We start from the raw sequence: 27659 nt of genomic DNA, 5'->3' as shown, positions 1-27659 counted from the left end.
GACATGAAGTTAATTGGGGTGAGAGTAGAGGATGCCGAGGATAGTTAGGTGGAAACAGATGATTCGCTGTGGCAACCCCTAATGGGAACAGCCTAAAGAAGAAGAAGTAAATAATTTTTAATTATTTTTTAAAATAAAATACAAGTAATATTTTAAAAATGAGTAAAAGCCTCAATCACAGGCAAAGTACTGACACTGAAGCATACAGACTGCACACAACACTGCACTCAGTGAAGTTTCTGACTCCCATTAAATGCTGAGCTTACATGAAGCACCTGTAGTGTGCATGTGCTGTCACCAGGTGGCGCTACAGAGTACACTCATAATGTATGAAAAACGATTAGGTTGTGCTTTAATTTTAAACTCAGTCGTTATACAAATGACGTTAACAAGGCTCAGTATCTTTGTGAGCAGCTCTGTTATGTTGATCATTCTGTTTTCACTTCTGCTGTCAATATGTAGATTAAACATATATTTATTTAAAAAATGTAGTGTAAGTTTAATTTGAAGGTCTGATTTTTAGTAAACCTTTACCTATGATAATCTGTGTTCATTTGTAACTAACTATAAAAAGCTATTATCTGCATGACCAGTGACTCATATGTGTCAGAGGTAAGTGACCAATCAGCGAGCAGGATCTGCTCAGGAAACGCTCCCTGGTTCAGTTTCGACCTGCGCGACAGGTGCAAGGAGTCTGGTAGTGTCTTGCTGACATCGTATCGGTTAAAAAGTCGGAGAAGTAAAAAAAAAAAATTGTATCATTTGTGAGGGACTGTCCTGGGAGCAGCGATGGTTTGTGGCGGATTCTCTTGCACCAAGAACGCACTATGCGCTCTGAATATACTTTACATTGTAAGTACAAACGAACTTCCTTTATACCGTAGGACATTTAGCCGATATGTATTCTAAAATATCTCGTCTAAGTTGGCAACAGAGTCTCTGCTTTTGACTTGTCTGTTATGGGAGTGCTACACGCTTTAACAGATGTTGAAACGTTGGCGGTGCTTTGTGATTCTCGTGCTTTCTGTGGTGACGCCACTGGCAGGTGTTGGTGGTAAGCGATTAGGACCAGGTAATGGCAGCCAGTTGGTTTGTCAGTGCTGGTTTGACTCGGAGATAAAAGCAGACCGTGATAAAGTAAGTTATAAATGTTCTTTGTGTGCAGTGGAAACATTCATAAATGAAGCAACAGGCAGTCTTCATGATATACTACAGTGGAGAAAAGCTATGCAATTCTCTGTAATGTCAGTGGACAAACCTACTTAAAATTAAGTTTCCTTAATCTAAAGAAGGTAATTAGTAGACCTGATATTTTATGATAAGGTTTGTGTTTTGTACCTTGACTACTGCAGTCGTCTCTTAGGCTGACTATGGCTCAGAAATCCTCCAGCAATAAGGAAGGGGAGCCTGCGTAGCTATAAAGATCAGAGATCTTAGTAAAAAAAACGAAAGCTGTAAATGTTGGGTATATCACCCTGGCATTTTATGGTTTGTACACTCTGGAGGCTTTGTTTTTGTGAAAGGAAAAACAGTTTGTGTGGAGTTCAGGCTGAAACTGAAAGAAAACTATGCATTCACAAATTTACCTGGCTTTATGTGGATGTAGGCTTCTCTGAGCCATAAGTGTACAGAGTTTTATCACCACCAGACAGGTAGGAAGTTAAAAAGAAAAACCTGAAAAATGAGTGGACTCTTCCAAGATGACGGGGTCCCTATCCGCAGGGCCAAGGGGCAGAATGGTTTGAGTATGAAAATGACGTGAATCATATACTATGCATAACATGTCCTTCCTTCTCTCATGCCAGCACTGTTTCACTTTCTTTCCTCTACAGTTGGTGAGTCTGCTGCTGATCGGAGTGGCAGCCTGGGGTAAATGGTTCGGCATGGTCTCCAGCATCAGAGTGGTGGCAGGGGTCATCGGCGTGGGTATTTTCCTCTTCCTAGTTGCCTTTGTGGGGCTGTGCGGTGCCATGAAGCACCACCAAGTCCTGCTCTTCTTTGTATCCTTTGGTTTCTCTGAGTGGTTTGTTTGTAGGAGTTCAGGAAGTCATCTTGCACCTTCTGACGACTGGTTGTGTGCCAAATCACCATAAATCTCTCTGAGGGTTCTCTTCTTCTATTGAGCTTGTGTTTTACTTGTTCCTGTGTAGCAGTAACACACTGAGATTTCAGGAGTTTTAATCCAACTTCCTAAACTTGGTGCAGTACATGATGATCCTGTTCATTGTGTTCGTGGTGCAGTTCTCTGTGTCCTGTGCGTGTCTGTCCCTGAATACAGACCAACAGGTATGTTTTTACCTGTGTTGAACTACATAAGTGAAGATATTTTTGCCTATGTACTATAGTTTTCTTTAGGGCTACAATCTCTCATTTCTAAACAAATTTTTATGCAATTCTCTTTGTATGAACTGAGGTAATCTGTGTTATGGGGGGTGGGGGTGTACTTATTAAAGTACTGCACAGTTTTGAGGTACTAGGCTTCAAGTTTGTACTTTTTTTTTTTTAACTCCATTTATTTGACAACTTTATCTACTAGGTATTTGATAGTATTGATTAATGTATTAAAGTGATGTAGCCTGCACTAAATGCATTAATAATTATAATTCCATAACAGAATAAATATTATTCTGAAGTGGGCCATTTAGTAGAATGTACTTTAAGTATATGTTATGTGGTTTGTAACAGTGTTTCTGCCCTGAGGTATTATTTTTATTTAAAAGATCTGAGTACTTGTACCACCACTGTTCTGTGATTCAGTTGTCCACCTCATCCTGCTGCTGTCTATAACAAACAAAAAAAAAAATGCATAAAACACTGTAAATGCAGCTTTTCTGCTAAATTCGATTTTATTTGTATAACGCTAAAACACCAAAGTTGTCTCAGGACACTTGACAAAGTATGAAATAATTCATGAATGTGTCGCATGCAGACAGAATACAGAACAAAGAACTGTAACATAAAGTGAACATGACATTTAGTAAACAATACGTGACTAGACATGACCCTGCTTTATTTTTACAGTAGTGCAAAGCATTGTTACAATACACACATCTACATAAGGCTATAAAACTGCCACTTCGTATATGTTGTAGGCTCACGAGTCGCAAGCAACACACCACCTTAAGTCATTAAACAAACAATTAAGGGTGGACTGATTCAGTAGACGTCAGCAGTTTCACCCATTCCACTATTATTAATATTCTAGAGGAAAAATCCAGCAAATTGAAATGTAACCAGGATGTGGCTTTCATTTACAGAAGCACCTGCTGGAGATTGGATGGAACAAATCTGAGGCCACACAACGGGACATAGAGAAAACACTTCACTGTTGTGGCTTCTCCTCTGTTAATGAAAGTGACTCATGTGCTGCTGTAAGTAAATCATCTGAAAAATTTTATTTTTCATCTTGGTCTAATCTTAATCTTCATTTGCATGATCATGACTCAGTTGTCGTGTCCCCCCCACCCGTTATTCCAGAGTTGCTTTAACAACCCTACACAGCCTTGTAAGCCCTGCTCAGACATCATCCAGCAGTACGCTGGGGAAGTGCTACAGTTTGTGGGTGGTGTCGGTCTCTTTTTCAGTTTCACGGAGGTCAGTAAATTGTCATGGGAGCAAAGCCAACTGGTTTGAAATGTTTCCTCAAATCAACTGACAAGTGTGCGTTTCTTTTTAGATCCTTGGAGTTTGGCTCGCCCACAGATACAGAAATCTCAAAGATCCACGATCAAATCCTGGAGCCTTTCTGTAACCACTCACAATTTAATAAACCAGAAATGACGCTGCTGAATACATTTCCCCCTTAACTATGTAAACCACCCTTTATCTCTCTGTTTGTATGATTTAAAGCAAGAATGAGGCTCTTGTTGAATAGTTCTGTAAAAGTCACAGGAGTAGAGAAGAGTCCAAGTCAAAAAAAAAAACACATTACTAGTGTCAGTTAGCATGAGCCGCTGGCCACACGAGTCTGTGAGAGGCTATAAAATCCTGTACTGTTCTGACCTGAGCAAACATTTTTTTTTTCTTGTTAATTCAGTTTTCTGTTTGTAAGAACTGTTCTATGATATTCTATTTATCAAATGTCCACAGTGTCACTATATTATATGCTGTTTGGTTATTTTCATTTGAATTGATGCTTTGTTTGCTGCCGAGAACATAAATTGTGTTGTTTTTATAGGCTTTTTTTTAAGACTAGTTTGAAATTTTGGGACATGTATCTACTTAATTAGTGAAAATTAGAAGAGTGATCACTCCTGTGTCTGTATGGTACGTATGTAGCTGGAGTCGGAAGCCATTTATCTTAGCTTAGCATAACAGGGAAACTGTTTGCTTGGTTATGTCCAAAGTTTACTATAAGAGTTCTACCTACCAGCACCTCTAAATTTCACTAGTCAACATGTTGTATCTTGTTTAATTTGTACAAAAGGCAGTGTTTTACTGGAAGGTATGTGCCTGCTGGGATGACAAGGCTCCAAACTCCCGTGTTGTCTTGATTAGCAGACATTAGCAGGGCTGATGGGTTAATTTTGTTATGTTTGCACAGAGCCAAACTAGCTATTTCACATTTTTAGTCTTTATGCTAAGCTATGCTAACTGGCTGTTGCTATAGCTTTATACCCACAGATGGGATGGTGATACCAGTCTTCTACTTAAACTCTCAGCAAGAAAACAGTATTTCCCAAAATGTCAAACTATGCCTTTAAGAGAAACCTGATAAGTATTTTAATACGTCTCGTAGTGATAGAGGTTGACAGCATTTGTACATGCTCACCACACAAACACCTTATGCAAAGAAACTGCATAAGGTTAATGAGGTAGTGTTGACTCTATGGTGACTGTAGTTGCCACGCCCAGACTAGTCATGGGTGACGACATACATTGAGTAGACTGGAGCTTTGCGTGTTCCATTCCATTCCAACTTTATTTATAAAGCACTAAAAACAACCAAGGTGGACCAAAGTGCTGTACAGTGTAAATAACAATATACATTAAAAATAAACACCAATATAAGATATCAAAACGCCAATGATAATGAGTTTTCAAAAGGGACTTTTGGGTGCTGGATGTCATATGAGCAGGAAAAGGTTAGAATCAGATTAGTTGGACCTGTTGCTACTTCTAGACAGACAAAAATATTATTAAACCAATAGTTTTGTTGTATTTATTGCTCTTTGCTTTCTGTTTAACCCATGAACATTGATTTCATAATCATTGTCTCACAATTTGGAGTTGACCCTAATATGTCCAAAATAAACGTGCACAGTTGCAGAACACTGATACTCTTTTATTATGCTTTGCCGGTCGGATCAAGTGCAGATAGGTGTGTGTTTATACAGGAGCACGTAACTTGGTGCCATGTTATTTGCTCACCCCAAACAGGATGCCAACCAGGAACTGTTTAAATTCCTCTGATGGGGAAATGGACTCCAGTCCAACCAGTTCATCAGTGTGTCTATGAGCTCAGATAGCTCAGCTGCTGCATTGCCAACTTGACAGGTTGGAGTCTACCACGTGGCCATTGGTATTAAATATTTAAATAACACGCAGTGATGAACATGTACAGTAATACTCTAAGAAAACTCACTGCATGAGATATCTAGTGCACTTTGAGATTGTGAGTTATTTTTTTCTTAAATAAACAGGCAACTTTACAAAGGAAAAGTTTGGAAATACTTCCAGGGTCAGAGGCCACTGGGGAAAAGGTAGAGAGGAAGCACATGGTAAGTATTCACTGATGCAGTTGTTTGTTTGAAAGTTTATAATAAATAATGGTCAAAGTGTTTTGGTGCAACAACTTATAACTTAATAAGGCAGTTTATTTTGTACTAAGCCCTGCAGCAGTTAATAGGGATTTGATTTAGAAGGATAAACAATTAAAATGAAATGAAGTTAGCACAGATGATGCAAATGGATACAGATAATTAAGGCATGTAAAATATGCCAACTGTATGTAGTGTGAATTAAAAGAGGTAAAATGTCTAAGTGTTGTGTAACTTTATCATACTTTACTGAAATGGGGGCATGGGCAGAAACAGGTTATATTTTATGTTTGTCGTATGCTAGCATTGCCTCGTTTAATTTTCCACAAATCTTAGCTGAAACCTTCTAGAGATTCCCAGTTTGTCTGAAAAAGAATAGTCATGTTTCCAGATGGACACTGGAACAGGTTTTGCTTGCTGTACCCTTCCAATGACAAAATCTACTCTCAAAATGACAAACATATTCAACAAATTATCTGAAGCATGTGACGACAAGCCCCTGGGTACAAACTTGTGAAAGGTCCCCCACCTCTGATACATAGAAGCCGAAAGATGTAAAACAACTACAAATAATGTGTTGGTATCATTATGTCTCTTAGTGGCTGTTTTGCATCTTTTTGTGGTTGTTTATGTCTTCAGTGTTATGTCACATCTTTGTAGTTTAGCCTGTCTGTCATTTTATTTGAATCTCTTTTTCTTGTGTGTGTCTCTGGTTATTTAACATCACTTTGTCCTTGTTTTGTATCTCTTTTTGTTGTTTTGCATGTCTTTGTTATCACACAATAAGAACTATTAAGACACCTCAGATGTCCATTGTAGTGAGGTTGAGCTCAAGTAGTGAGGGGCTCCAGGCCTATGGACCTGTTCAGTAATCCACCCATGATCATAAACTAATGTAAGGCTTCAGTAGAAGACAGTTCAAATGAATGCCATGCAAAGTTGCAGTGTTTATTTGCTGAGCTGTGGAGGAGGAGGAGTAAAAAAAAAAGGAGAAGTTTGGAGTAAAAAGGCCAAAATTTGGTAAATATCTACTTGATTTGTTTAACCCAGACTGTTGAAGCCTCACATTTAACATCAGATACAGTTTTTAATGTGTTTTGGCACTGAAGGAGAATTGTGGATCAGGGCTGCAACTACTAGACAGTGAAATGTCAAAAAGTAGCGACAAAAAAAGCTCATTACAATTTTATCCCATGTGACATTTTCAAATTGATTTTGTCAGATCACGAGTCAAAAAACAAAATATATTTATATAAGTATAATATAAAACAAAGAAAATCCTCATGTTTGCTTGAAAAAACAGTTAACTGATACACTTAAAATAATTGCATATGAATTTTGTCTGTTGAATAATTATGTCTTATACGGTGGATTTTGTCCCACAATACTTACAGTATATACTGGAAGTATATTAAGACATTTTAATAGCCAGTATTGACAGGAGGAATGATTAGAGCAAGCAAAAATCCACATCAATCAACAGGAAAATGCTTCCTACATATTGGTACATTTGTCTTAGTATTCGAACTTGTTTTTCTGCAAAACAAGTACTTTATATTACTTTCGATGTTTTGCTGATAATTTTCCTTCAGTAGGATATTGAATGCGAGACTTGTAATGCAGTGTTTTTACATTGTAGCTATGACTTTTACTTAAAGGATCTACCTTTTTATTTTTTTACTTTCAGCACCAAGTGATGGGACACAGTGAGACTCCACTCAGCAGATGAGACTCCTGTTTACAGAGGAATGAGATGGAGCAAAGTAAAGGTTGGTCGAGAGGGGGAGGGGGGTGGGGGTGTAAAATTATAAAATCGATTAAAATAAACAATTTGATAAAACATAAAAGATGGCAAATAATATATGTGAGTATAAACATTTTACTCACTTTTGTTGCCAGCAGTTTAGACATTAATGGCTGTGTGTTGCGTTATTTTGAGGGGACAGCACATTTACACTGTTATACAAGCTGTAGACTCACTACTTTACATTGTAGCCAAGTGTCATTTCGTCAGTGTTGTCACATGAAAAGATATACTTAAATATTTACAAAATGTGAGGGGGTGTACTCACTTCTGTGGTATACTGTAGCTTATATTTCCCAAACTTTGAAAGTGAAAGCAGGTCCCTTTTCCATTTAGTTTGAACTAGGGTCTGAAGCATTATTGAAAATTAAAAAGACAACAAAACATTTCGGTTTGTATCCTATGAATTTGGCAAAGAACTTGAGACGAGATGTTGATCAGGACATTTTACGGATGAAAAAGTTGTCAGTGCCCTCTAGTGTACAAACAGCCATGTTGTGGAAAGTACATTTATCCAAATACTTTACTGAAGTACAAATATATATACCCTACGTTAAATATTGTACTCCACCTGATAGCTGTATGTAATTACAAGGTAACTAGTAAAACTACATATACAAAGATCTTGTATGTTTTCATAGATCCGTTTTTTTTTTTTAAACTGAAGCAATTGACAGAATGTAATTATTTTGATAAATGTCATATTTCATGGTTCCAATGAGGAGTTGCTGCTTTTCCATTGATTATCCATTCATTAGAAATGAAAATTTGCTAACCAATCAACAAATTGAGGAGAAAATCAACTTATAATGAAAATTTCAGCCTTATACAAGTTGAAAAAAAATAGCTCAACTTCAATTAAAACCTGTAAAATGTATCCATAATTTGTTGCTTACCAGCAAATGAATGGGATACTGATCTATAATAAGCTACTATCAGGCATACAAAGCTGCTTTCAACCCTTCTCAAATTGATATCACCCAGAAAAGGACCGTTGTTTTGTAATGTATCAAGATTTTTATTAAGCTTCTGTACATTCATGTACCAAACAGCACTCCTGAGTGCAGGAGTGCTGAGCGCATGTCCACTAAATAATGAGATCAGGCTTCATATTAACAAAGCTACATGAGGATAAGAAATCAAAAGAAAAAAACCGACATACAGTCAAACATAACATGGAACATTCTCTCAGCAAGTGTTGGACAAAAATAAACACAAAGCAATAAATAGGCACTGGGGAAGTAGTCACACTAGCATTAAGCTGCTAACTGTTCAAACAGTATACAGACAGTCTGGGGGTGAAGCTACATTGAGCAGGAGTCAGAGGAAGATCTAAAATAACAATAATACAAATGAGGATGGAAACAGCTCGAGTGCTTGCTGGTTGGGTATCAGCTGAACTTGATTATGAGTCTGAGGAGAAGGCTCTGTGTGAGTTGGGGAACTGCTGAGAGCTGAAATCCGGGTCTTCCCTCACTCGTTTCTTGATGTCTGATTTAACCTGGGAGACCAAAAAAAGTACAGTTATCATGGTGGAACATAAAAGCAGTTTGTCAGAAAGTGACCTTGTGGTTTGTTCACTCAGATTAGCACAGAGTAAAGGTGAAATAATGACAGCTGTGCCCCTGGAATAATTAGGCATTTAAATTGTTTCATCACAAGAAATATATTATAAATGTACTAATTAAAACCTAATGACAATAACTTTATTAACTATCTGCCAGTTTTTGTCTGGATTAATCACTTAATCATTTTAAAGAAAGTGAACATACTGTCCATGTAACAGAGTCCAAAAGCTGCAAATGTTTACAATTGAGAAGCTATAACATGGAATCTTTGTTCATTTTATCCAATTAACTGCTGAATATTTTTAATTGACTAATCAACAAATTGTTTATCTCATCTACTTGTATAAAAGAAACACACCAGAAGTGTGAAACTACTACACTGTAAAACTGGTTTGGTAGGTTCAAAATTAACCAAGATGTACATTTTTGAAATCCACTTGACTTTTACTTTACGTTAAAGCAGACCTGACTTCTACAGCAAACACGTCTAACAGTGTAACCAACCAATGTCAATGGTACCTAAACCGTAATGTAAATGCTGTGCTGTTGTGAGATCCAGATGAGGGTTTGTTACCTGTTCTGCATATGCTTCCTTGAGCTCATGTGTTTCCAGGTCGTCTTGTAACCGCTCAGCAGAGGTGATGGGCTTCACTCCTGCTGTCCTGGCTGCCTGACTCACTGCATCAGACAGGGAGAGGAGGCTTCCACTAGCCTGTCCAGTCTGAAAACGCAAACACACAACTTGAAGAAGGTAAGGGCTGGAAACACATTCATGTAATGAGCTGAGGGACTAAAACAGATTTGATTACCTTTCTACGTTTAGCTGGCATGCCATGCAAATAGGCGTCAGACAGAGGAGGCTGAGCCTTCATCTTCCTCTGGGTGATCATGTCACATCTGATAATTGGCACCCACTCCTACAACATGTGCAGTAAATACACAGGAGTGATAAAATTATTATTTTTAGTTAGCTGGGTACGTTTTAAAAAATAGGTTCACACTGGTTTAAGTCTGTCTTGTCTAAAAGCAGTCAAACCCCTTTCTGTGCTACTAATACTCTACCGTAAGATGCACTTTACAGGGAAACGCAGTGGAAATTTGTGCCAAGAAACCAAACTTTAGAAAATTCCACTTGATTTAATGAAGCCACTGAAGTCTCATATTAGAATGACATGGATGTTGTGTTGTTTTAGGAGATGAGGCTGGTGATTTTTTTATTAAACCAAGTCCACACAAACTAAAACCAACTGAGTTTTGCGTATTCACTGTAATGACTGTGAATCCGGACCCTGGTTTAGCTTATTCGTCTCTGCCGTAGACATTCCTTATTGTCCTAAAACTACTATAAACACACCCGTGAGCCAGTGTTTACTTTACTTTGCTTCTCTGTCTGTTTACTCTGAAGTTAGTGTGTGATCTCTGCTCCAAAGATAGAGACTAAAGAGTGATGGGTTCTTAACCTTTGGAGCTATTTTTGAAGACCAGCCTCCTGTTTTGCAGGCAGAATAAACAGAGTGCAGCGGTGTGGCTTACTTGAGTGCTTTTTTTTTTTTTTTTTTTAATACTTTTGGCCAATAACTGAGTTCTATGACATAGACCAATAAGCTGAACCATGGTCTGGATTCACATGCATTAAGGTGAGTACACAAAGGTCACTACTGGTTTTAGTCTCTGTATGAGATTTGTGGAAAATAAACACATAATCACCGGCCTTATCCCTCAAGACACTTTAAAATTAATGGAAACTATCCTTTAAAGTACTGCTGAAAAGATCATATAAGGCTGATTAAAAACTCCACTAGATCAACATCAGTTTGTCTTGCCAGAATCAAGGGGTACATCTCAAGTCTCTTATAAGATCGTTCCTACGTCCTCTGGCGACCTGGAGGTGGTTCTGGTCAACTGAGAACATTCCAATTCTCTTATATCATATCGACTCTGAGGACTGAGGAGCCCGCTGGAGGAGCCATGACCAAGGATCCAACTTTGTGCAGAAATTTTTTTTTTTTTTTTTTTTGTGAAATAAACCAACATGCCCCTTTATCAGAAATCGGTTGGTGGTCAGATGCTTCAGACGAAGGATCTGAGAAAAAGATGCCATGTTTTGTTGTTTTCTCCAGTCATGTGTCATCACAGCTTATGTGGGCAGGACCAAGACACAAGGAAAAGCAGCAAGTGAGGGATAGGACAGTACTTATAAGAGACTTGGGATGTAGTTACTCTGGCTAATCCCCAGACTTCATTACAACAGTTTCTACTGGAATTACTTTCTACAGAAGAAACCGTACCAATAAAAGCTGTTGAGTTTGTTCATCCCATTATTCAGAGTAACAGGGATACTCTTTGTGACTATGTTTAGTTGCACTGCCCAGCTTCATATTTAGAAACAAAAAGAATAATCATACTGTGGGGGCTCTTACAGGGGGAACAGCAGCAGCCCAGGACTCTCCAGCAGACTCGTCACTCCCTCCCTCTGCTCCTGCCATGCCGCCACCTAATGGTACGGCTCCTCCCGAGGTTCCCAGGTCTCCAGGCAACACCCTCGTCTCCTGTGAAGACGCCCTTGTGTCGTTTGACACTGACATGGCCTCCTCTGCTGTGGTGGCTGCAGCTGGTGAGAGGGTGTCCCCAATCTTTAGAGGTGGAGAACAGTGAAGTGAGGGAACTAAAACACAAAGCTGTACCTAAGCTGTCAAAGTGAGTTAATCTGAACAGGACATGAAAAAGACCGTGTGCTCACCGTTGCACTTTCTGTTCGCTCAGACTCTTGTGTGCCAGTTGCAGAAGAGTGATCTCTCTGTAAGAATGTCATTTAAAATTTATCAGCCATTTCACATGTGCTGTCGAGAGTAACTGGATATGTAATAGCCATCAGATAAGATAGGCTGCTTTCTCTGTGTGTAACGTGCATTCTATTCTGAAAGAAACTAAAATTTACAGTTACAGTAACTACATTTGCAATAAAGAAATTTCTGATCGCTGGTTGTAACTGATGACCTGAGAGGCCACACTATACCTGTGAAGCTTGCTAAAGTGTCCATCCTTATTTTGAGAAGAGGGCACAGACACTGAGCTAAAATAAACAGTAAATATTTTGAAAGAGCCGACTGACTGAGCCATTACCTGTGTGTGAACTATGTAGTTCTGGATCTGCTCCTGTGAAACAGGGATGTGCTCCAGTATGACCTGCAGCCTCATCGTCATCATGCTGGTCATCCAGTTGACCAGAGAGGGGTTGATGTCACTGGACATCCTCCGCTAGAACAACAAAAGGAAACTTTTATATTTGTGCATTTTGTCTTTTAGCAGGTTTTCTCTCTGTGACTTTTCTAGCATCACAAAACCTTATGCACCAAACATTATATACTGACTATTCTGTGGTTGATGACTGCGGTGAGAGCTCTCTGGTCTCCTCTCAGGCAGTGCAGGTTGAGGGCAAGGCATTCAAACAGTGCCTGGTTACACATCTGTAGCAGCTGGGGCCCAAATGAATCATCTGCATGAGAAAAAATATTGATATTAAATAATTAACAAAAATACACTAAATTTCTTTAAATAAATTCTAGCACCATACTGGCTACAGAGAACATGAAATTGACTTTTTTTTTTTTACCACTTGTTCACCTCAACAGTATTCCTAATAAATAATTCAAATACGACTACCTGCAGTACTTCCTCTACTTGACACAAATGGGAGCAATGGCAGGATCAAAACAACACAACTACAGCTTACCGGTGCAGCGCAGAATGTGTGTAGCGATGCGAATCAGCTGCTGTCTGAAGAACAACATGTTGGTCTGTGTGATATCAACACCCTCCAGCACAGTGACTGAAGATTCTCTCTGGGGGAGGTGAAGATGTTTTTACAATTACACGAGAAAGGAAAAAAAAATTACAACTACATATGCAGAGAATTTCAATATTTAGGTAATTTGATGTTAAAAGTGGCTTTAAAGTTCCACAGGTAGAGCAGAAAGACAATGGGCCAAGAACCGGCTGTATGAACAGTGTAAGAGAATTTGTGGCACTTTCCAATTTTCCAGTCTAGTATCTCTGACTGTCATCCCCCTTGACCACCTTGCATGCTAGTCATGAATCATTTTACTTAAAGATTTTACCTAATACAGAGGGTTCAAAATACCCAAAAGGAACACTAAAGTAATTAATTTCATTTCCAGGTGAAGGTCCAGGTACCTACCACCATCATAAACTGTCAATTCACTACTTGAAACATGGATCTAACTTAATGTGTAACATCACAGTATTAGTGGTCAACTTTCTACTGACACACGATGCATGCATTCTGCTACACAGCATATGAATAATCAATGAAGAAATATTAAACACAGCCTTATTTGTGGTGATGTAGTTTTTTTGGCTTTTATATATAATTTATACTGTAAATAAATATATCTTGTGGTAAAATTTAATCATATACCGTTTTGTATTTTACTGGAAGAGGACTAGACATTAGGGACTTACAAAGCTCTCAGTGATGTACTCCTCCAGTTCACCAACAAGGCTGTCAGCAGCATCCTGAGGAGTACAAGGGGGAAAAAAAGAGAATCAATGCAAATAGAAGGAGAAGGAGACAAACATACAGCAAAAGAATACAAAACCTTTAAAATGGGACCAATAATAAAATACACAACAGAACTAACTAGGTGTAAAAATGCCTAATTATTAAATGATGTTAAATCCATCTTGAGATAACATTCAAATAAAAAAAAAAATCTTTTCTGGTGAAAAATACTGACAGCGATGTTCTGGTCAGTGGGCTCTCTGCCACCGAGGTAGTTCTGGGTGAAAAACTGGGACAGTTGAGGCTGGATGCGACCCAGGGGCTGGTGCTGGCCATGAAGCAGCATTACTAGGTCTGACATGGTGAATGTCTGGCACACCAGCATCAGCAGCTCTCCAAAAAACCCTGGGAGCCATAATTAAACAAAAGGGGAAAAAAAACAAAAAAATTAAACAATCCAACTGAAACAACTGAAATTTAGATATTTTCTCTCAGCAGCTGTTTTTGTTTTGTTTTTTTTTTACCTGTAGGATCCTCAGGGCTGATGAACATGTTGGTTGCCTGAGACAGCCTCTGCATGAACTGAGCAATGCTCTCTGTGTCGTTCTCAGCCTGGGCCAAAGAGCCCATCATGGTGTTCAGGACGCCACGGACAATGCCCGTGAACAGCTCGGGGTTGAGGGCTTCAGCTGCTGTGGAGGGGTTAGGCGCGGGGTTGGTCCCTGCAGCAGGAGCTGGAGCAGTACCAGAGGGAGGTGGGGGTGGAGAGAAGATGGGCTGGGCCTAGAAATGAACATTTGTTAACATTACTTTGCTTTACTCGCTGTTGGCCTTTCTACCCTATTAGCAGCCCAAAAGCCCAAAATAACCAAAATGAATCCACAGAAAGTAAAAATGTTGACAACACTGATCTGGTTTAGGTGATGTATCAGCATTCACTAGTTGTAAGACATTTTAAAAAATATGAACAGTGTGCACCCGGTTGTACTTGTCAAATTAAATATGTTTATTAGATCTAGATCTAAAATCAATTCAGTTTTCACAGATAAAGGTTTGTCATTTTTTACCGATACAATCCTTTAACATGGTCTGTGTGCATCTCATTCCGGATTACAGAAATTATATGGACATTATCCAAATCACATCCAAATGCATGAGTAATTTTCAGCAATTTGCAAAATCTATTACGAGCAATCAAGTTGAACATTCAAACACTAACCTGCTGCATGAATTCAGTCACTCCCTGGATGAAAGCTGGGACACCAGACGTGGTGACTGTAATAGAAGGGGCTCCTCCAGAGCCTGCACCAGCCACACCGGCTACCCCCATGAGAGAACCCAGGAGTTGGCTGAGGTCTGGGGGCATCTCCTGGGACTGGGGCTCACTGGAGTTGGTTTCAGGTTGGTTCGGTGGACTAGTAGCGCTGACACTAGGCTGGGGTGTTGGACCAGAAGTGGTGAAAGAAAAGGAGGAGGATGAGGAGGATGTTTGAGAGGAAGAGGAGGATGTGGATGAGGAGGAGGAGGATGTGACTGTGTGATTGGCTGTGGGGGAAAAACAGATTAAAATATAACTGATGGACAGCAATCCTTGACTAATTCCCAACTTGTAATTACAAAAAAATGCTGCTGATTAAATCCAGATCCAAATTTAAATAACTAGAGAAACTTACCCATTTGTCCTGGCAGCAAAAGCTGTCCAACCAGTCCGCTAATCATCTGGTTGAGAGCAGCAGGGTTAAAAGCCTGTAAAGCAAGACTTTTAAATTAGTTTGAAATGTTGATCATGCCGACAATCAACCACAAAAAGCAAACAGGAACCAAGAGAAAACATGTTAGTTATCTGACCTGTCCAGGCTGCTGACCTGGCATGGCAGCCCTTACATTGATGGTAGTTCCCCGGGTGCCAAAAGCTGGAGGCGGCATGTTGGGTACAAAGGATGGTCGAGTGAACACAACCCTGGCCTGAGGATGGGGGCCAGTATGGGGAGGTGGTGGTGGGGCAGTGGGGGTGGTTGTGGGTGTGTTAGGACCTGTGGTGGTAGCTGAGGAGTTGGCTGTGGAGCTGTAGCGGCACTAGTAGCTACAGCAGCGGCGTACTGGCTGATCTGTTGCATGAGATTCCGCATAAAGTCAGGGGGAAGGGCTCCTGATGGGTGAAACAGACAAAAAAATAAAATAAATAAATAAATAAAAATAAAAAAGAAGAGCACAATTTAATTCTTTTATCAGCAGAAACTAAAATGGATTTTTAAGAGTTAATGCAATTAATAATAATTATCAATTTAGCTTTAAATTATCTTCCTGGATTAAACTTTTGTCGATTGAAAAATGTCCATCATAGTTTCCTATAACCCAAAGGTGTCATTATGAAAGTTGTTACAGTTTTGGCTGACAATGATTATGAAAACAAAATAAATCGAGATAAAATGATTGTCATATTCCATTTCACTATGAGGCTCTTGTTTTGTCTTGTGTTATAAATCCAGCATCGGGTGAAGTGAAACATCACTGGAGCTGACAAAACCTAAGCTACTTACTGTACATGCAATAATACCTCCACGAGGAAAAAGTCAAGAGTTATCAAAATCTCCGCCAAACAAGCATAAACAAGTCATAATTTCAGCGTTGCTTGCAGTCTGTCATGCACTGGCAGTTTGTGTTAACCGTAGCAAGCTTGTTATGAGAAAGCCAAAGTGAAAGATGCCTGTGTGTAGCCTTGCTGTTAAAGGAGAGGAAGAGAGATACTGTAGATGTGGCTGTGTCATGGTGAGCTCAGCAGACAGAACAATTTTTTGGGCTATGACAAGCAATGCTGATAACCTGAAGTAGCAAAGTTTTGTTTGTAAAATAAATGTAGAGTAATCAGTAATTTCCTCTGAACTGTCATTCACGATTGGGTAGATGGTATACTTAATATGTTCTTAAGTTCAAGTTCAAAATAACCCACTGTTAAAAGACAAGCTCTTTTTTAAGTTCAGTAAATGCACAATGTTTCCAAAAACAGAGTTAGATAATCATGATCTCAATATTGACCAAAATCATCATAATGATATCTGCCATAATCATGCAGCCCTAGCTGCTATTTAGTTATGTCAATCAATTTATTACAAATAATTTATGATTTAGTGAACCTAATTGTTACAAACTGGAAGAACAGAAAAACTGGACTGGAAACAGTTCACATGACTACATGCTGTGATGTGAAATGCAGCATGCCAAATAAACCATCAACTGGCTTTTACCTGGTTGCCCAGGCATTTGCTGACCAGCTGCTGCAGGGTTTGCACCTTGGCCTAGACACACAAAAACAACACAGACTGCGTGAACTCCCTTGTACAATCCCCAAGCATCTACCAGTATATCACTCATTACAGACATGCATTTGTAGTAATAAAGCCATCATTCAACAAACATGGGGAAAAATCTCATGAGCCTAAAACAGACAAGTATCATTCTTCAGATTAATCATCAAATCCTTGCAGCAGCAAAACACTGAAGATGCAGTGGTGTGGTATGGGTATTCATTTCACTCCAGTGCACTGCTGCCCAGCAATATGACACAAACTGCTTTGAGGTGGAGCATTCAATCAGTGGGAGGTAGGGGACAACACACCGTCCGTGTTCATCTGCATCATGACCACCGGGACTGCCTGGTGGCCGATCCTGATGACTCGGGGGCCAGCCTGTCCCTGCCCAACCTGCTGATTGGATGGGGAAGTCTGTGGGGGGGAGGTCTGTCCCTGACCTGCCTGCTCTGATTGGCTGGCCGACTGAGTGGGTGGGGCTTGTCCCTCAGAGCCGTTAGCTGCCACAGTCACTGTGGCTCCTAGGTTCATCTGTTGGTGAAGATGCAAGCACATTCAGTGGCATTAAATTGACAAATCAGGTTAATAGCCTCTAACTAAAATACATGCTCACTTACTTGCACTGGGATGTGGTGGTGTACAGCTCCAGGCAGAGTGACAGGGGTGACATAGTGGGAAAATGGCCGGACCACATGTAGGTGGCGGGGCACAGGGCTCATGAGGTTCAGTCGAAGGTCACTGAGGGCCACAAGGGCATTACCAAGAAGACGTAGACACTCCCAGGTCAGGATGAGAGTCCGCTGGTCCTCCTCTCTCTCCTGTGGTAGAAAAGTAAGGAGCTTGGACAACTTTCTAAATAACAACTAATCTATGTTGAACAGCTCATGATTTTGATGATTGAAGAGTTAACAGAAGCTGAATATAAACAAACAAGGATTGTATTTGAAGAGTATTCTACTATTAGCACAGTAATGTATGAGACTGTGTGAAAGTCTTCATTTTGGTCCTACTGCACTGTGATGTCACACATAGAGGAGTGCAGAAATAGCTCAAAGTACAGGTGTGTTTAAATAAAGCCTTAAAGAGCTGCTAACATGGCTCCAGAATTATCTTGTTTAAATGTTAAACATTTAATAGACATCCTATCATTGATTTTCACTTATACAGTGAGTGAATTATTATTTTGGAGTTCAAATCCTACTGTATTGTTGTTGTATTCTGCAGTGGTGGCCGTCTCCAGGATGGTGTGAGCCCTCTGAATGAAGGGCTGCAGTCTCTCCTCCACCCTCCGCAGCTCAGATAATATCTCTGCCAGCTCAGCTGGGCTGGGATGACTACAGAAAAAAGAACAACAAAGCTTTAGATTCTATATATGGAAAGATATACCACTGGCAGGAGAATACATGCATATGCACACATTAGTTTTAATAAAATGATCTGTTTTATGTTTTCAAAGTTCAGGAATGATCAGCATTTATTCTACATAATTTCACGTTCTTTTGACATTCATGTGGCTTAAAAAACTTGTAGTTAAAAAAAAAATGACTGCTTGAGTCAATCATTAAGTATGTGGCATAAAAATGATCTGGGTCAGTAAGCAATAAGATTTCTCACTTGGGTCCAGGTTGGGGAGTTGGTCCATCAGACTGTGATGAAGAGGTGGGCTGAGGTGAAGGAGTTGTTGGAGGTGGGGAGGTGTCCATGGGCTGGGCAGAGGGAGAAGGAGTAGAGGTTGTAGATGAAGATGACGGGGGAGGGGGTGCAGCAGCAGAAGCTGTTTCTGTCTCTGTTTGGGAGGACGAGTCGCCTGGCCGACCCTGACAACAGACACAAGATAGCAGGTGTATTTGTTACTGAACAGCAGCCATTTACCAGGAACTTTGTTACTCGAATAAGTTGAAGGTTGGGTTCTCACCTCCATCCTGTGGATAACATCACTGACATCCCTAAGTAAATTCTCTGCCAACACCAGCCTCAGCCTAGGCTCGCTCTGCACTGGCTGATCCATGTCAACATGCACATTCACAGACCCATTGCTCTGCAACAGAGAAGGTGACAATTAACAAAACATAGTGTAATATCATGTGAGATTATATACAGTCACTGGGCATTGGATCTTACCCCGGTGCTGGTTGTCACTCGGGCATTCCTCACATTCTCCCCCATTCCAGACACCATCTGCTGAACTGACATCTTTAAACGAAAAGAAGGAAAGCAAAGAATGAATACAGCTTCGGAAACAGTTAACATGAAGGACAAACATTCTTTTTAGGAATATACTACATGCAACAATTTAAATTACAACACTTCTAAAGCAACAAACACAGCAGTATTTTCACCCAACCATAAATAGAACAGGTCACTTTTTACCAAGTGCGGATAATCAATCAATTAAAAGTCTCCTAGTGTGTCAAAAAGCAAGCATTTGTGTACAATTCATTTTATTGCCAAAAGAGTTGTCTAGCAACATAAGCAGCTGTAAATCTGTTATCACTAACTAACAAGAAATCTTGCATTGTTTAATTATTCTAAATAAAAAAAGAAAAAAAAAAAGACCCATGGTTGAATTATACCTCCGCCAAGGAGCTTATGTTTTTACCAGCATTTGTTGGTTGGTTTGTTCACAGCGTAACTCAAAAAGTAATCAACAGATTGGATGAAATTTTTGGGAAAGGTAGAGTATGGTCCATGGAACAATCCACTAGTTTTTGGTGGTGATCATCATCTGGATCCAGGAACATTTTGAAGGATTTTTCACCACTGTCAATATTTTTTGCTTCTAAATTCATATATAATGCCTAGAATGCATGGAAAAAATGTCACAATAACATCCACGTAAGATCTGCCACACACCAAAGTACAATTTGGATCCAAGTAATATTCTGGATCCGGTGATCCTGAAAGTTCAAATTTATAGGGCTCACGGAAAACTCGCAACTGAGAGACAACAAACAATACTATAGACTTGCAAGTAAAATCAAATTCTGTCTGAAACTCTGCTGGTCCAACAGAGGGCCGCGAACAGTTGCTGAGCTAGATATTGAAGAAAATCACCATTTGTGAAACAGTGATTTTCTTGAATAACTTTCAGAGTAATAATGATATCAATGTGATTCCAGATGTTAAGGGCAGATTTTCATGGCCACAGAATCATATTGTGACAGTCAAACTATAATAGGAATACTGTTTTAAACAAGTCACAAAGCAGACCTACCTGTATCTGCTGGGGGTCCATGATGTTGACAGGGAGGTTGAAAGTGCCAAGCATTACATAGCTGTTAGCGTTGCGATCATGTGGAGGCACTTGGGGTGTTCCTTGGGAGGATGAGGAGTGACCACTGTCAGCTGAAGTGCCTCCTGACCCTGAGCCAGGCTGGGAGGGTGGAGGGGGTGCCCGCTCCACAAGGTGTATCACTTTGCCACCCACATCTTGGACAACAGATAACTATAGTTACAACTTCACACATAACAGCACGTTGACTTCACTTTTTTGTTTTGAAAAACAAGAAGCATTTTCACTTTTGACTTCATCACTCAAGTCCAAAAAATATATATCTAACAAATGCACTTCTGCCAGCAATTCTACATAAAGGCTGAGACATGGTTGAGTGAGTTCCACTTAACTGTTTGTTTAAATTGGAGCCCAAGGAGGGTGTTTGAGAAATAACTACGCGATGCAACAAGGCTGCAACTAAGGCACATTTTCAATGCTATTCATCTACATTCATCCACTGGTTATTTTCTAATTTTTTGTTTGTTTGGTCTGTAAAGCACTAGAAAATTGTGAAAAATGAACACTTTTGATGTTTGACCAATAGTCCAATTCAGTTTGCTGCAATATCAAATCAGGGAAAAGTGGCAAATCTTTACACTGTAAAAACTAAAAGCATCAAAAGCTCTGCAATTAACAAAACAGTTGCCGAATAATTTTCTGTCAAACAGCTAATCAATTACTCATCTAACCATCGCAGGTCAACAATGCAATACAGGCTCTGACTTTCTCCCACAGTGGTGGTCGACCACAATAGCAAACTAAACCAAAGCTTAAGAAAAGTTACAATAAAAGAACAGCAAACTCTCAAATAAACTGTAACAATCAGTGTCAATGTAGATACAAATAAATGACAAAAACATTTTTAACCTGTGACTTAAAAAAACAACACTACATTGAGTGTTAAAAACAAATCTAAATGAGGCCTTGAAAGAATTTAAAATCAACTTACATATTACTTTAATTAACCCCTTGGTTACTTACTATAGTCTGCCAGAGTCCTTTCATCCTGTAGCACTCTGCCCTGGTAGATGAGCCTCTGTTTGTCCACAGGAATACCCACTGAAGGGGCAATATGCTCCTTGAACTCTTTCACTGTCAGCTAAAAAAAAAAAAAAATTTTAAAAAGTGGAACAGAGATGAGGGAGACGACCTCCAAGGCTGAAAATGAGTATTCAGTCAAAAACTGATGAATATACCTGAGCCCCGACAATGTAGGTTCTGCTCTGGGAGTCTAATGTTTTGACTGTGACCTCGATGTCTGTAGTTTGTTCCTCCATGGTGTTCCTGTATCATAAAACAACATGTCTCAGTAATTACATCCAGGCAGACATGGGATTATTGAGTCAAATATCTATATCAGCATTTGACATCTTAAACATTTTGATAACACCAACTGAAATTAGGCCAATTTCTTTACTTAAAGGTCCCAATATAAACAAACAATCATTTTGGACAAGGATTCCTTAAATATGTCTTTAAAGAATATTGTACCAAAAATATGTACAGAGCAGGGCATTTTACATTTGCATAATGAACTTGTCAGCCCTTGCTGGTGTACAGAGACTGTAACAGAGACACTTCTAAATGGTCCCACATATCTGGTATTCATGTATTGACATTTCTTGATACTTAACAGATGCCAATGTCAGTATGATACCTTGGTAAAGGACTAATATTGGTTGATACATAGGCCAAAGTGATTGTGTTCAATTTCCAGTCACTAATCTGATGCAAGGCTACAACTAGTGTTAACATCACTTTTCATTCTCAATAGGTCTGTCCAGTGTACGATTTGAGTCTTATAGACTCTAGTTACTTTATAAGCTTTAGTTACTTCTCATAACTTTAGTTCCCTTTCATAACTTTATTTTCCCTGTCTATACATATTACAGCTGTATTGATGATTGTCCAGAACTACTGAGCTTTGGTTATTTTTAACACATTTATTTTCCTTGCTTATATATCTTACAATTGTATTGATGAGAATCAAGTGATAGAAACCAGACAGCCTATTTACATTTTAACAGAGACAGGTTGGCCTATTTTACACTCATACCTCGACCCACTTAGCTTATCCCAAGCTTTGCTTTGTCTTGGGATGTCCTACAGAGGACGGGGGCTACAACCTGAGATGACCACCTGGTCAGTTTAGCATACTTAATAGCATCACACACACAGGGGACCTGCAACTCAGGCCACCCACTGTTTTGGGCCCATTGATCAAGACCAAACTGCCACCTGAGACACACAAACATACCTAGATTTACCATATTTCAACATGGAAGTGTGAGCTCCGGCTCACACCAAATGACCAATAGGATCACAAACTGTCCAGGGCGGAGCAGCCCAAAAAGATAAAATGTATTGTAAGAACTTAATTCAGGGTTCAGAGAATGGAATTCCTCTGGGAGCTCTGTCTCTCTGATCCCAGTGCTGTAAGACCGACCTGTGATCAGACTTTCAGTAAACTTTCTGTTGATTTTAAAGAGTCCTCTCCCATCTTCACTTCTCATGCTTCCAACAAAAGAATTGGGTTAATTTCTAACACCAGTCTGAATTAATCCTAACTTTCCACATGGACAAAACAAGGACTTTGAAAGCATCACCATGGGCTCTGAAAACATGTGACACCAATCTATTACTCTGTTTTGGGGATGAAACAATTAGTTATTTAATCAATTGACAGAATAATAATCAAGAACTATCAAATTTGTATTGTATTGTTCCCTGCTCAGTTCCTGAAAGACTGCCTGCAAATTTGTGATGGGAGCTTTTGCTGTTTCATAGAATAAATGATTAATCGGCAGATTTACCAATAACGAAAACAATTGTATGTTTCAGTCCCACAAAGTGCACTTAGACACACGTACATTTATTCACAAATTATTACAATACATTAGTACTTCAAAAATATAATGAATAACATCCACGATCAAATGCATGCTCATAAAACTAAATCGTTACAAAACTGGCTAAATGTTACTTCCTTAACATCAGTAACAATAAGAAATGCAGCAATGGTTTAGAGGTCAAGCAAATAGCATGTGTATATTTGTTTAATCCTATCCATATAGTGAAATAGACGATCTTGAGGTTTCACAAATTTACGTTTAACTAATCTAAAAATTAGCGCTACCTCTCGTGTTAATGTTGTCCAGATTTAACGTTAGGTGGGTAGTAAACAAGTAGACAAAAAATTCTGTTTCTTGCTTATTCTGTCAAATCTGAACGGTTACTGATGTCTAATTGTTAACCATTCGAAGTCTGCTTGCTAATTAACGTTAGCAACGCAATGTCAACCAACTTACCTTAACGTAACGTAACGTTACCGTTAGCTAAGTTAAGTTAGCGAAGCTGTACCTCGCTGGTTCAGACAACGGCACGGACACTTTAGATTTCAAACCTTAATTCACCACTTTGAAGATTAACATTTAGTAATGCTAACGTTAATCGGATAATGCTAGCCAACTACCGTTAGCTACCACTGGCTTGTTAGGCGGATTTAGCTTAACGTTAGCTTATCTCGGAAACAAGGCAGTCATTTGAGAAGCTAACTAGGCTAAGACAATGCTAAATAATGTTAGCCTAAGCTAAGCCTTACATTTAGCTCATATCAGAGAAATTAAGGCATATCAGTGTTATTAAACGGTTACCTTAAAGGCCGCACTATCCGTTTAGCTTATCCACTATATGAAGCTGCTTCTTATCAACAAATAACACGTAGTAGAAGCTCTGATACTTGCTAGAAGCTACCGAGCTGTAGGATGTGACGTCAGGACAAGACCGGAACCGCTGTGCAAGAGAAAGGAAAAAATGGCGAATTTCGTGGAAGTGACGACCCAACAGCAGTTTGAAGATTTCTTAGCTAGAGCTGGAAAATGCCTTACTGTGGTGCATTTCCAGGCGGCATGGGCGCCTCAGTGCGAACAAATGAACGAAGTGATGGCCGAGCTGGCCAAGGAGCACATGCACACCACGTTTATCAAGCTGGAGGCGGAAGCGGTGCCAGAGGTTTCGGAGAAGTACGAAGTGTCCTCTGTTCCTACTTTCCTTTTCTTTAAGGGGGGAGAAAAAGTGGACCGCCTGGACGGGGCCCATGCGCCAGAGCTGACCAAGAAGGTGCAACGCTTGGCAGTGACTAAGAGTGTAGGGGAAACTGCGGAAACTAGCACCACAGATCTGAACCAGCGGCTCAAGAAGCTGATCAACGCGGCACCCTGCATGCTCTTTATGAAAGGGTCCCCACAAGAGCCCCGCTGCGGTTTCAGCCGGCAGATAGTGGCCCTGCTGAAGGAGCACAACATTCAGTTCAGCAGCTTTGACATCCTGTCTGATGAGGACGTCCGACAGGGGCTGAAGACCTACTCCAACTGGCCCACCTACCCTCAGTTGTATGTGAACGGAGAGCTGGTGGGGGGACTGGACATAGTGAAAGAGCTGGCAGAGTCTGGAGAGCTGGAGAACACCTGCCCAAAAGCTGTCAACTTGGAGCACCGACTGAAGACCATCATCAACCAGAGCCTGGTCATGCTGTTCATGAAGGGCAACAAGGGGGCTGCAAAATGTGGTTTCAGCAGGCAGATATTGGAGATTTTGAATAGCACAGGTGTGGATTATGACACCTTTGATATTCTGCAGGATGAAGAAGTGCGTCAGGGGCTGAAGACTTACTCTAACTGGCCAACCTACCCCCAGCTATATGTGAAAGGGGAGCTGATTGGAGGTTTGGACATTGTCAAAGAGCTGAAGGAGAGTGGAGACCTGATGTCAGTGCTGAAGGGGGAGTCATAGGTGGATTTGCCATGCAGTCAGAGAGAGGGAACAAGAAACTACCACACATGTCCAGATTGGCCTGCAGTCATTGATGCAACACTATTAGAGGGGCAGGAAGTGAAAGAGAGAATTTCCTCAAAGGAATTCGAGATAATAATCTAATTGCCAATTTATAACTGAATTATTGTAGCAGTTGGATCAGTTCATGTTGAAAAATTAAAGTGCAGTTAACAGTGAGAACTTGGTTTCATTCTGAATTTTCCATAGAAGGAGATAAATCTTCAGAAATATTTGAAGTCAAAATTGGATGATCCTTGTGCTTAACTGAGTTTAGAAAACCCTGCAGTTAGTGATTGGTTAAACCCCCGGCTTCTTGCAGTTTGACACTGGGAGTGCACACTGTAGGTTCACACTTGAGAGCAAGTTTATATACAGCAAACCATTATTTTTTGACTGGTAAAGTGCTTGACTCTCCATGGCAGTCTATCCACACTTTCTGAAATACATTAAAATAGTCTTTTACTATATCTAAGAATCACTAGCTGAAATGCTTAGAACTAGTTCTATGTGGCACATTTTGTTTGTTCATCAATAATGCTATGATTAAACCAAAAAATAAAATTGAATTTATTATTACAAATTGAATTGTCTTTTTTTTGTGCAGCTTCCATTAACTCAGTGTTATTGAAATGTAGCTTTAAATGTTGTCCTACACACAGAAACTGATAGCAATGAAACTGGATTCTACATGTCATTTTACACTGCATAATATACACTACAATGTAGATTTTATCAAGTTAAAATGATCTGTAGACACAATTCCTCTTATCACCTGGGCCTGCTCAGTGGATTTAGATAGAAATAGATAGATAGAAATACTTTATTAATCCCAATCTGGGAAATTGCATTGTTTCAGCAGCGGTTCAAAATCAATATCAAACACACATACCAATAAATAGAATAGATAACTCACTAAAAATATAAAACAAAATATAAAATACGTTAAAAAGTTAAAAACAAACCCAACACAATCAACTGGGGAATTTATAGACAAGTTCATACAGGTCTAATGTGTGCAAACCAGTTATTTGACACCACCTTGTGGATGTAGGTCTAGAAGACAAGCATAACCTGATATTTTGACCTCAGGATAACCTATGTTAGAGTTGAAAGGCTTAGTCAAGTATTCAAATATCAGTCAATAATTTGAATTTACAACATATTGGTTTTTGGTTCAACAAAGTGAATATTCGCTCCTAAATATCTTTTGGTTTTCAATTCAATTTTATTTGTATAGCACCAAATCAAAAGTCAGCTGCTTTATAAAGCAAGATCTAGCCCTTACTATTATCATTATAGAGGAAAAACCCAGCAAATCCCCATTGAGCAGCACTTTGTGACAGCAGGGAGGAAAAACTGCCTTTAACAGAGGAAACCTCAAAGGTTTGTCGGAGCTCTATCCACTCACTCTGTCTGGAAAAGGTGAGTGGAGAGAGGAAATTAAAGCAACAAGACACAATAAACACAACAACAAACACTGGGCAGGTTGATGTGGCCGGTGACTGCTCATTAGAAATGTGCAGTTCCAGAGCCAGGGCTACCTGCAGAAAAGTACAGGGAGAGCAAGAGAGGAGACACAAAGTTAATTTCATGTAATGGTGGCATATAGATGCATGGAGAGAGAGGAGAGGATGGTTGGCAGGCTGTTAGGACAAAACAAGTCATTTGAGTATGTCAACATAGGTTGTTTGTTTGTGTGGTATATTTTACCCTTTTCTGACATTTTATAAGAGATGAATTGATTAACCGAGAAAATAACTGACAGATTGTGTTAGCTGTGTGTGTGTTTGTGTTCTTGCAATTCTGTTTCCCGTAACCTGATAGAGACACATCAGCACTAGTGTAGGCTGATAGAAAAAAGCTAATTTCAAACATGTAGTTAATGATTCCTAGTAGATGTATGTTGACAGAGTGTGTGTGTGGCAAGACAGAGTGAACGCAAACAAATCAGCAATGTTCTGTTTTCTTCCAGTGTTTTTGAAGAATACTTGAGATTGTACTTTACCAGGACTGTATATGATTAACTGCAGCTTTAAGTGAGTTAAAAGAAACCACCACCTCCTACATATGATGGTGACTCAGTTAGTGAGAGTGCTTAATGTAAGTTTCTCCTAAAAGACGATTTTGGAAACTGGGTAAAACGCACTGCATGAAAGAATGATTAATTTTACTATAAACATGCTTTTCCTGAATCCTTTATTTTCAAGGACACAGATACCTCACATTCAGTTCAGATCAGTGGTATTACAGCTACAGAGGTTAATAATTTACCCACACCCACACTCCTTTAAAGTGACTTGTTGGAACATTACACAAATTCAGAGAGTGTCCTGAGAATATGCAGGCATTCTAATCAGGTTTATTATTAAATATCAAATAAGACCGCCGTTATGTTGGCTGAAGCATGGTCATTTTTTCTGTATTTATATAGTTTGTTGTGTCAGGGTATTGTTCCCTGCTCAGTTCCTGAAAGACTGCCTGCAAACACTGTGAACCGTCAGCAGGTGAGAAATAAAATTCAATTTTGATTTTCTAAATTATGAAAATGCAATACAACATCATTGCTACCAAAATGTCTAAAAGTTTTGATT

At 39.5% G+C, this 27659-nt stretch overlaps 3 protein-coding genes across 4 annotated transcripts; 2 read left to right on the top strand and 1 right to left on the bottom strand.

Moving 5' to 3' along the window:
• The first annotated feature begins 611 nt into the window (after window positions 1-611).
• LOC109974708 (tetraspanin-13-like) lies at window positions 612-4739 on the top strand. 2 transcript variants are annotated; one of them, XM_020625048.1, is made up of 6 exons: window positions 612-852; window positions 1833-2000; window positions 2206-2286; window positions 3258-3371; window positions 3478-3594; window positions 3677-4739. In XM_020625048.1, the coding sequence occupies exons 1-6, from the start codon at window positions 790-792 to the stop codon at window positions 3749-3751; spliced, it is 618 nt and encodes a 205-aa protein (XP_020480704.1). In that variant the 5' UTR covers window positions 612-789; the 3' UTR covers window positions 3752-4739. The 2 variants fall into 2 exon arrangements, with proteins under 2 accessions (XP_020480704.1, XP_020480703.1); XM_020625047.1 differs by lacking the exon at window positions 612-852 and adding an exon at window positions 970-1137.
• Window positions 4740-8554: 3815 nt separating this feature from the next.
• Window positions 8555-23973, bottom strand: bag6 (BCL2 associated athanogene 6). Its single transcript, XM_020625045.1, is given in 26 exon segments — window positions 8555-9064; window positions 9706-9852; window positions 9941-10048; window positions 11552-11764; window positions 11872-11928; window positions 12255-12389; window positions 12503-12627; window positions 12865-12973; window positions 13614-13667; window positions 13889-14058; window positions 14178-14436; window positions 14873-15198; window positions 15327-15399; window positions 15502-15696; window positions 15699-15802; window positions 16899-16949; window positions 17270-17492; window positions 17579-17779; window positions 18163-18295; window positions 18576-18778; window positions 18877-18999; window positions 19083-19154; window positions 20176-20390; window positions 21217-21334; window positions 21432-21519; window positions 23889-23973. Coding segments are annotated over 25 exon segments (3591 nt in total). The 5' UTR covers window positions 21513-21519; window positions 23889-23973; the 3' UTR covers window positions 8555-8968.
• Window positions 23974-24024: 51 nt separating this feature from the next.
• glrx3 (glutaredoxin 3) lies at window positions 24025-25631 on the top strand. Its single transcript, XM_020625046.1, has one exon. It carries the CDS (start codon window positions 24049-24051, stop codon window positions 25024-25026), a length of 978 nt encoding a protein of 325 aa, XP_020480702.1. The 5' UTR covers window positions 24025-24048; the 3' UTR covers window positions 25027-25631.
• The last annotated feature ends 2028 nt before the right edge of the window (window positions 25632-27659 follow it).

Source organism: Monopterus albus, unplaced genomic scaffold (genome assembly GCF_001952655.1).
Source record: "Monopterus albus unplaced genomic scaffold, M_albus_1.0 scaffold344.1, whole genome shotgun sequence".
Classification (NCBI taxonomy): Eukaryota; Metazoa; Chordata; class Actinopteri; order Synbranchiformes; family Synbranchidae; genus Monopterus; species Monopterus albus.
Note: the sequence above shows the minus strand (reverse complement) of the source record. Positions and strands in the feature narration are given on the sequence as shown.